Source organism: Epinephelus moara, chromosome 7 (genome assembly GCF_006386435.1).
Source record: "Epinephelus moara isolate mb chromosome 7, YSFRI_EMoa_1.0, whole genome shotgun sequence".
NCBI classification, from domain to species: domain Eukaryota; kingdom Metazoa; phylum Chordata; class Actinopteri; order Perciformes; family Serranidae; genus Epinephelus; species Epinephelus moara.
The window spans coordinates 34,173,438-34,184,574 of NC_065512.1; the positions used below are offsets into that span (position 1 = coordinate 34,173,438).

At 40.4% G+C, this 11,137-nt stretch overlaps 1 protein-coding gene across 1 annotated transcript in view; it reads left to right on the forward strand.

The window, feature by feature from the left end:
* The window catches only part of slc4a3 (solute carrier family 4 member 3), a 99,494-nt gene extending 88,624 nt beyond the window's left edge, over positions 1-10,870 (forward strand). The window contains exons 22-24 of the mRNA XM_050049573.1: positions 107-276; positions 3,535-3,708; positions 7,204-10,870. Of these exons, the coding sequence (XP_049905530.1) occupies positions 107-276; positions 3,535-3,708; positions 7,204-7,281 (422 nt within the window). The 3' untranslated portion in view covers positions 7,282-10,870. The remainder of the gene's footprint in view (positions 1-106; positions 277-3,534; positions 3,709-7,203) is intronic.
* Positions 10,871-11,137: the final 267 nt, after the last annotated feature.

Consider the following 11,137-nt stretch of genomic DNA (forward strand, 5'->3'; position numbering starts at 1 on the left):
CCCTTGTTGAATGGATAATTCTCTCCACAGTTGCAAATTGCTGTGTGCATGTGATGTGTGCAGTGTCTCAAAAGCACGTCACCTTTAACCCTTTTCTACCCATCAGGTATGTCCATAGTGATGACGGACGTGCTCCGCCTCATCCCCCTGGCTGTGCTCTTCGGCATCTTCCTGTACATGGGGGTCACCTCTCTGACGGGCATCCAACTGTATGAACGCATCACACTTATGGTCACGCCCGCTAAGCATCACCCTGACCACATCTACGTCACCAAGGTAACACACGCAATAAGAATGTTGACATGCCCTTGTCTTCTGTTATTAGTGGTAAGATGGAGAAGCCAAACCCAGCAGAGTGGTAACTGCAGCAGAGTCCAGGCAGCCTTTTTTCAGCAGTCTTGGGTTTCAGCTTGGTTTGATAGAGAGACATGATTATTCAGATCCCTGTATGCAAGATACATGAACAGCATCCAGGTTTTTACAGCTATGCCAGTCTTGGACTCCTCCACATCCAGTAAATCTGTCATTTCTTTACCAACAGAGAGCAAAGTAGGGATTTCATCTATTTCCATGATGCATGGAAAAAGGAAAATGTTGCTGGTGTTTTGACCCCAAACAGAGAGTTACCTCAATGGTTGAGGATAAACACAGTTTGGTTTCTGGCTGCGTTCATCACACTGCTGGATTTAGCTTCTCCATCTGATCATCAGTAATGGAAGAACACAATTAATGTGCCCTCTGCATGACTGGCGTCAGATGTTAAAGTAATAATCTGGAAGATTTACATTTAAATGAATGTCTGTTGAGTCACTATCTATCGCGGAATGAGGTGACATCATGACGTCTGAACCTATGGCCCACAAATGAAAGCCCTTGCATTTACAGTATTACAAACTGGTTAAATGTGGCAAGATTCTCGCAAAAAATTAAAAGTGGTGTAAAGCTAGTGATTCAGTCACCCAACAGGGGTTGGCCCCAATGAGACTTTTAGCCGGCTAACACAACAGACTGGCTCTTTAACTTACATGTGTGTGATGCTGCGTACTGTTTTTCCAGTCTCTGAGCAATGACTATAGACAATGAAACTTAAATAAGAAGTGAAACCCAAACAGTGCACTAAATATTTTACTGAAGACATTTTAGTTGAGAAATAGACAAAGCAGAAACATAATCTTTATCAGCACTGCTTAGTTTTAGAGTTTGATTGGTGTTTGGTCTGAATTTGAGAGAGCGAGAGAGGAATATCTCTCGATCCGCTTCTATACTCTTTATGTCTATAATGGCGGGCATATGAAAATGCTGAAGTGCAATCTGCCCAAGAGCCCACAAATTACCGTTGGATGACACATTTCTTGAGCTAGGAGATGAGCGGGGCGATCTGGTGCTGCCAAGATGGAGAGAAGTTTAAGCATACTACCTACCTGTAATGATGCAAAGCTGGTTGAAAATCAGCAGAGTATTTCTTTGATAACCCAATTGCACATTCCAGTCAGTCTTAAAACAATTAGGTGCCCATATGAGCATAAAACTAGCTGAAATCATCCCTCCTGTTCATATTGACCATTAAAAGATCGCTTTCTCCCAGACTTCCAATGGAAGTGATGGGGACCATATCTGCAGTTGTCGTTTTCTGGAAAAATGAATTCCAAGGTTTATTTGATCATAATGTGATAAATCTTGTTATTATGAAATGCCCTCTATGTGTTTCCCCAGCCAATGTTTCCTTGCTGAGCTGTAGTGGAGGGATAGTAACACAAAGAGGGACTTCGATAATAAAAAACACGTTAACTTTGGAAGATACCAACTGGGTTTGTCTAACTCAATTTGCTAAAGCTTCATATTAACTTCAGATATAGTAAAAGAGATACTTTTTTTCCACAGAACATGGACGGCAGATCATTTCCCCCGTCACTAACATCCAGTGGGCATTAGGAGGGGGTCTCTCTAAGGCCGCCGAACAGCAAACCCCTTTTTCTTTATGTGTTTTGATGTTCATATGGGAACCTCACAATAATATGCAATGCTTCCTTTTCAGGGAGGCCAAGGCTAACACAAAAAATGAATTTTCATTCAATAATAAACAAACCTAGCACTAACTAAAATGGCAGCTGTAGTCACAACTAAACTAACACTTCCAACATTACTTGCCATTACTTACCTTAAGACATCAAAAATATGAGCCAAAGCTGAGGGTAAAGGTTCTTCCCCCCTAGAAATATGTGTTTCAAAGGCTTTGTGCCTGCTTTCTGGTGCATTTTAAAGTAAAAATAACAAGTATTGCAACAGCATTTCTATGTTAAATACCTCAAATTTGGTTTCGTTTTTGGTTCATCACCCTGGTACTCCGGCCAAGTACCAGGAGGAGAGAGGGAGGCCAGGTTGTAGGCTGGGAATGTTTAAGGGACCTACAGCTTGCTGTCGTCCCTGGCCCACATTGGATACCTGAGCAAGACGGAATGGGAGGCTCACAGTCTGTAAAAGACTAGGTACTTCGACACAGCGGAAGAGGGCAAGTTAGGTCCCTCACAACACTCAAGGCATCTCTCAAACACCTGCCAGAGCATCCAGCCACGCACACGTAACATGGTCACGGTGCTCTCAGCTTATGTGGGCCCAACTCTAGCTGACTCTCTCAAGCCCAAGAGGGTCAGAGAATGAGTGGATCACCACCAATGGGATGGAAGTCCCAGCCCTAGAGTTTAGGGATTCTACACACTGTACAGTGCCAGAAACTGGTTGTGATAACGAAAAGAAAAAAAAGGTGTAAAATTTTGTCATGAATTGGAAGAAATATGAGAGAACTGTGACCCCTGGAAGAAACTGGGAGAGGGCCATGACAACTAGAACTCTCCTGGGAAGATTAAGAGGATTGGCAAGTAGGAAACCAACAAGTTGACATTACAATAGTAATCTCACAAAAGTATGAGACAATTGTTCTTAACGAGGGAAGTGAACATGAAAATAAAGAATCAGGGCCCAAGTGTCTTTTTGAGTTTATACTGCAGCAGACTGATCACAAACCAAGGTGAATGGATCAACTTAAGTACTGATATCACTAGATCCTGTTTTGTGTTTTGATACTTGCATGATTAGAATCAATACCAAGAAGGAAGGAAAAGAGGGATCCCTCTCACATGAACACTCATCTTAGTGCATACACTCTGCTTCTTTGCTGCTCTTGTGTGCATACGCCCTGTTAGTGCAGACATTTCACACAGTAAACATGCATCATCATCATCTGATAACGTGTGTTTTAACATTAAATTTGATTAAGCAATTAAACTTTGTTGTACATGAAGCAAGGACAGCAGCAGTCTCTGACATCATTAGAAGTAAGACTTTCCACTAGATGGAGCCAAAAACATATCAGAGTTTCTCTATGCAGGGAACAGTTTGGGATTCAGTATGTTTAGTGTGTCTTTATATGTGTCTTTGAGTATCTGTGTGTGTGTGTGTGAGTGTCTGTGTGTGTCTGTACTGGGGTTTGTGATCCTTTGGTTTTCTACCTATTAACCACTATGTGTGTTGCTTCAGGTGAAGACATGGCGTATGAACATGTTCACCATCATCCAACTGTTGTGCATCGTGGCTCTGTGGGTAGTGAAGTCTACCGTGGCCTCCCTGGCGTTCCCCTTCGTCCTCATCATGACGGTGCCGCTGCGCCGTCTCATCCTCTCCAGGATTTTCGAGGAACGTGAGCTCCAGGCGGTAGGTTGGGTAGCAGAGACACTCCAGGAATCTTTGAATCCCTGCCACATTAATTTGAACCCACATAGCCTCAGGATACTTATTTTACAGCAAATTTAATACTAGATGGATGTTGGTGTGTTTTTATATGCTTCTTACACAAACATCCCTTAAAGAAATCCTACAGATGAACTATGGATGATTTTCTCCTCTGTGATCATGGACAGCTTTCTCATCCAAATATTTTCAGTTGATATGCAAATATTTCTTTTTGCTCTGGGTTCTAACCAGAAAAAGATTCACAATCCATCCTGAGGCCGGGCTTCATGTTTTCTTGGTTAGATCCCCTAAAGCCATACATGTCAACACTGTCAGATTAAAACCTTCCATTTCCAACATGTCAACTTTTTCAGGAGCTAGTATAAACAGCTTTGTTCTTAACTTGTCCACCATTGGTGTTGTGTTCATCCAAAGGTCTCATGAACCCAAGGCACTGTAGAATCAAACTAAATTAAGTTAAAACTTGAAATTTAGCAAAATTGATCCTCCACGATGTGAGACCCCTAACCCATCTAACCCTCACTCTTAAAGTATGAACCAGATCCTACTCTGTATATCTATTTTTTTTATTATTTGCTTTCTTCTTCGCTACCAAACACGTTGATGTTTCTGAATCTGAGGTTCTTTTACATCTTCTTTTTCTTTTGGTCCAGACCACTTCTGATCCGCTTCGTGTTCACACTGACACACAAAACATCTGTAAGCATGAAGACCCGGAGCTTGCTCTATCAAAGCAATAGTCTGACATTTGGAGAAATAATTGGGCTTTCTTGCCGAGAGAAGGATGAGAAGATTGATACCATTCACATGTCAGTGTGCTCAATATGAAGCTGATTGAAAATGGTCAAGCACATAACCCCCAAATAACGGTAATTATTGTTTTTACGCTTTGATTTTTGTAGATGGATTAAACAAATGTGATACAACATGTTTATTAGTGAGCGTAAGGGTCTAGTGTGTAGGATTAAGGGGGATATATTGTCAGAAATGGAATATAATATTAAAAGCTTTCATTTGTTTAGAATAATCTATCTAAGAATCATTGTGTTTTCATCACCTTAGAATGAGCTGTTTATATCTTTATACTGAGTGGATCCTTTTCCATGGAGTCCGTCATGTTGCTCTACAGAAGCCCAGAACCATAGACTGTATATAAAGATGAACAATGCATCTCCACTAACCCCCACTGTACAAAAATGAAGCCAAATATCCCAGATACAGTGGCCGCCATCTTGCACTGGTGACATTATTTGGAGCCAGAGTGTGGGCAGTAGCTATCTCCACAGTGTCCAGTTCCTGCCCAAACATGCGTTCGTCCAATCACAAGCAGCGCCAGCTATCGCGGGCACACCAACTGGCACACATAGCTTTCAATCATGATGTCAAACCCTTTGCATAACATCAAATGACTAATTTAAACCAAGCATTTTCGAAAACTGAACACTTTACATACACTGGTGCAATAAGAACTATCTCAAATGTCAGAAAGCATCGTTAGGAATCATGTATTTGATGTGTACTTTGATCTTTTAGTTTGGTACATGTGTCATCTGCTAACAGGGAGAGGATGGGGTTTATGACCTGTACTGCAGCCAGCCACCAGGGGGTGATCGAGATGTTTTGGCTTCACTTGTTGTCATGTCATCCATCTTCTAGGCCCAGAACGGACAAACCAAACACTGGCTCTAGATAGGGCCATTTGCATTTTCGCGTCAGCCACTATAGTTCTCCTACACGCTAGGCACACTTGAGACATTCCAGTTGGTTGCAATCTGCAACTTCACCGCTAGATACCACTAAATCCTACACACTAAACCTTTAAGCAATGCTGATTCCCCCTGTTTTCAGTCTTGATGCTCATGCTGGCTGCAGCTTCATGTTTAGTATATAGATATGTATCTAGTATCAATCTTCATGTAGCTCTCTGCAAGAAAGCAAATGAACAAATTTCCCGAAATGCTGAACACTTCCTCTCATAATCAGCAGATTAACAGAATTTATGCTAAAATCACATATCTATGATCATAAAATCCAGCTGGAAGACCAAAACGTGCACAAAGCTCCAGACATGAGCAAAGGTGCGAGGGCACATTTATCACTGCTTGCAGCTTTAATTATTACCCTTTTTAGTTTTAGAACTGAAGCGCGTTTTTAAGGGACTACGAATGGTCGAAAACTCATGAAACTTGGCACACACATAAGTGGGTCTCAAGCTTGTTTATTGGCTCAGTAGTGTCCCCTAACAGTTTTCAAAGTGCCCTCACCTTTAAATTCCATGTACACAAACAAAGCTCATGTGCACATGTATCATGTCCAGACTTTTTAAAAAAAAGTCTCTCGGAGCAATGACCTAAATCCAACATGAGGTCAACCATTTTGAATTTACTGCACAATTTTAAGCTTTTTTTTTTTTTTTTTGGCCATTTACAGGGGTCACACTTTAACAAACCCCCCCTAGAGATTTAACCCAATGGACTTTTAAACTTGTCCATGCCATCTAAAGACCTTTGAGATGAAAAGTTGTTAAAAGCTTGAGGATTTGTTGAAGGGTGTTGCCGTGGCGAAGTATCAAATTTCTATGTTTTGCCGCGAAAACAGCAAGTAGAGACTGATGACTTTCTCCCTGATTTTGTGTTTAGATGGGCGGATACAATTTCAGAGTTTAAAAAANATGATTGAACAAACATTACTATTTCTTAGCCGTTAGCAGTGTCTGTAATAGGTAATAACTCATTAAACGGTCCGTGGAAAAAATAATTTTTCCAGCGGATATCTTAAGTACAACATGATTGAGCTAGCAAAGCAGTTTTGTGTTGCTATGTGTGGTATTTATTCAGTTTTGGGAAATCACAATGTCTAGAAAGCATCAGTGGCTGCAGCTGACAGGGACAGTTAACAGCAGCAGCAAAGCTAACATCAGGACGTCATCTGTTAAAAGCCTCCCGTTGTCGGATACGACATGAAACTACTCCAGTTAGCTCAATCATGTTGTGACTAAGACATCCGCTGGAAAAAATATTTTCTTCACAGATGAGCACATGTTAAAACGGAGTTAAATCTCTCAGCATCCATTTTCAAGCTCTCTGTGTGTTTGTTTCCTTGCGGACGAGAAAAGGGGGAGCGCACATTTCCGAGAAGGCGTGTCCTTTTCAAAAATGCTAGAGGCGTTGCTTTGTTGCCGGCCGTTTTTGCCGGTGTGTTAAACACACTTTAGAAAGGAGTGTCGCCAGACTATCAGAAGGCAGAGATCTCTGATTGTCTGGTGCCGAGACTAGTAACTCTCCTGTAGATGGTCAAAAGACCAAGACCCACCTTTTTACATGGTCTGATAGGTTTGTCCTCCCCAGAGTTTGTTTGAACAGCACCAAACAGGTTAGGTGTGAAAACATCCCAAATTGCCTCACTTTGAGCCTTGAATGAAAATGACTGATGATAATCTAATGTTTCTTTTCACAGCTGGATTGCGATGAGGATTCCCCCAACTTTGATGAAGATGGACGAGATGAGTACAACGAGATCCACATGCTTGTATAGATTGAAATTGGACCCAGCCAGTAGAATTCCTCCGCCCTCCAGCTCCGACCAATCAGAGCAAGCCTCTTTGGAAACCTCAGTGTCTCTGGGTAGCGTTGACAAAGTGAGAGGAGCTACCGTAATGGTGTATGTAAAAATATCTAAAGGCTAGAACTGGATGATCTCTTCTTACCTTTGTTTATTCCAGTTTTATAAAAGAGCACACCTGATGTTAGATCTCTGTGGTGGTGGTGGTGGTGGTGGTGTTGTGTTAAACTCCCTGAGTCCAGAAAAGAGCTCTGAGCACCCTACCTGAAGTGGACGATGCAAATCTAGCAAAAAACATGAACACTTTATCCAACTTTTTTTCCTATCAATCCCTTTAATTACTCTGCAGGTTCTGGGCATAAGTGCAATGATGATGGTGACCTCTGGGACTACAGTGGGTGGGATTATTTAGATTTATTTTTGTCCCGAAAGTGGGAAAAAGGGTCAATTTGCTTTCATTTCATTTCATTCAGGAAGTGGATTTTCATCAAAATTCATTATTGTTCTTGTGAATTGACCCTAAATCTCAAAGCCCTGAATTCCACTGCCTGTGAAGTTTAGCTGCCTTTTTTCCTTTATACTACTGCCATTGCCTATAGGTTGCAATGATGTGCAAACAAGGAGTTAAGTAGTCCCTTTCCTTTCTGTACAGTCTTTTAGTAATGAGCACTTTGACTGGGCAAAAGTTCACTTTTGTCGCTGCCAACCGAGCTCCCTGGCACAAAGCCTCCTCTCTAAATGTAGTCTCCCCTTGAAGCCAAAATTTCTGCAGAGACTGTGCGAGCCTCTTCAAGGGGTGTTACTGTACTTTGTTAGGTGTTTAATGCCCAACATACCAGTTCACTGACCCTGTTATTGTGACCTTGGATGTATAAGTAAATAGCTAACATGGTCTCAACCTTATTTTTCTACTGTGTTGTATCTGTTTATTTTGTGACCTTTGGACTTAATGCCATGCCAGATTCTCAGTGATGTTGAAATAGCTCAAACTGTTAAAAGAGTTAATATATAATAAAAAGAAACATTGTGTAGGTTGACACATTCAGCCATCATTCACCCGTTCTTTCATCTTCTCTGCAATATTTCCACGGCGTGGTGCATTTTTCAGAGATGTCATGAATAATATAATAACACACTCGACTGGAAAAGCATAGAAACTAAGCAAACACACAGGGACTGAAAATGCTGGGGAACACTTGAGTGTTGGCAGGGTGTATGAATGATGCATTGTACAGTTAGACTGTGAGCTTGGAATTATAATATACCATCTGTGCTCAGAGTTGTTTTGCAGAGATTTAGTTTTACGTCCTATATTGCGAGCCCACTATAGAATTGTAATCATTAGGTCATGACACCTGTAATCAGAATCCTTATGTCTGCCACACAGAAACACCAGTTGTTAAAGCTACTGTACATAGAAATGGCACAAAGAGATTTAATTATCCTGTAACAAGTTGTGCACAGATTTCTGATTTAGGAAGAAGAGGAAGAAATTGATGTGATTTTAAGAAAAGGTCAATGAGTTAGACTCTACTCTGACAAACCCTCCACTCATACTTCATTTTGGAATATTCTGTCAATGTTGTTGTAGAAATGACATTGTCTTGACAGTTTCTCGGAAATGTGCTAGAAGGATTAGCCCATTTAACATAGAGGAAGGTTTCTGCACATGGTCACTATTCCTAAAATTCAATACTTAGTCTATAAACTTTTGGAGTGAATAGAATGCAGACTCCTTCCTCCTTCTGTCCTTACACCTTTGGTTTCTACCCCAGTGTTCACCTCTGCACTGTATCTGCTGCAAAGGATAAAGAAAGTCAAAGTGGAATCAGTAAAGAGACTTTGTGTGGCAGCTTAGGAGGTTTCTGTAAATAACTATTAAATATGATAAAATAGAAAAAAAGTCATTATGTTTTCATGTATTTACCTGACAATAATGATTACTGCTGCAGGCATACAATCAATTAAAAAAATCCCAAAGTGCTGAAAAGTGACACACAGATTATGACTTTTTAAAAGTACATTAAAAGACATTTAAAGGTCAGCAGTGTAGAGTAGTTTTTGTATGCTAACCACAAGAATTAGTATATCTCATTTCACGTAACCGTGTCCTACATTACGAGCCATGCAAGAATTCTGTCTCAGGGGAAACTGACCTTCGATCTGTAAATATCACTTCCCAGCCTTTTAGTTTGCTGTCTCTTGTGTGTACATAAAGCGGTCAAGGCAATCCAACACTTGTGATGTAAGCGAAGGGCAAGCAAAGAGAATAATGTGTTTACTCCAGTGACGTGACAAGGAGTTATAACTGAATTAATCCTCCATTGTTCTCTTTAGGCCTACACGTGAAGCTTCACTTTGATGTGAAGCGTTTACCTGGTGTAGTACGTGTTTAATTCTGCAGCTCCCCAAGTTAATGAGTTACTGAGTGTGCTTTACATTAAGACTCTATAGCAGTTTAATTTAACGTAGGCTTAATGGACCTTTTCAACCACATGTTTATGTTTTAGGGTTTACAAAGACTGGACAGGCAAACTGAGAGCTAAGACACTGATAAGTTATCTCCGTTATACTCTATTATACGTGGCCCCACTGTGTTTGTGACATTATTGAATGTAAATGTTTGGCTGCCTATATTTTCAGGCACATGATTTCGCTTGTCAGATTAAGCAAAACTGATTCCACTTTATGGAGGCTCATTGACGACAAAGCTATTGAGCGACCATGAAGAAATTTTAGTTGAGCACACAAGAAGCATTATATGTTAGATGTAAGCAAGCAGGGCTCTCGTCATAATTGTAAGAATTTTTAGGTTTAGCCAACCTCCCACTTCCATAAGCAAATTTATAAACTGGAAAAAAAAAAACTTAAATTGTATTAATATTAAAATGTTTTCCATGTTTAATTCAATAACAGTTTTATTGTTGCACAGAGTATCCCTACATGCTTGTCCAAGAACTCTCTCCCCTCTGTCAGGAATTAATGTCTAGTTGGGAAAATTATTTTTTCCGTTTTATATTGAGTCATTTTTCTTGGTCTGGATATAATCAGATTTAAATTTGAACCATGCTTTAAATGTTACTACAGTTCAGATCCCAAAATACAGAAGACATGACCTCTGTACTTAGCTACAGCCCTAAAAGCTAGCAGTAAGGCTTCCTTTGCGTTCTGTCTTCAAAGTCACTTGCTATGTGTTTTGGCACTATATATTTGTTTCATGTGAACTCCAACTGAAAACAGAACAGTCTGTTAGAGTTGACCTGGAGTATCATCTGGTCAGAAGATTTTAATTGTGACCTTAATAACTGGACATACTCATGTCTTGTCAAAGCCTGTTAGCCAAAAATTGTTGGCAAGCAGTTTGATATTGTAAAGACCTCAGAGACTCAGCTGAAATAGCTTGAGAAAATTGAGAACAGATTTTACAACATGTTTTACACAAAACTTGCATTGAGATGATAAATATGTTGAGCTCGTTGTCATTCCCAGGTTGTCAAATACCCAACGCTTTGTCACGCCAAAGGCACATTTTGGCATCTTTATGAGACGCGATGGGCTTTCAACTACTATCTCCAGTTTAATGATGCCTAGGCAGCTGACGTGGTATAAAGATTGAGTAAGTCTGTGCAGGGTGGGTGGGAGGAGAGGTGGAGACCACTGTTTGTCTCCTGTGTAAAATCAAAGGTCAGTGTCGTTTTAATGTAACGTTACATAACTTGTGTACCCATTTCCAGTATGAAACCAAAAGTCACTGTTGTGTTACAGGAGTCAGCAACCTTTGCCATCAAAAGAACCATTTTTGGCATGAATGTACTTTTTTTAAATATTC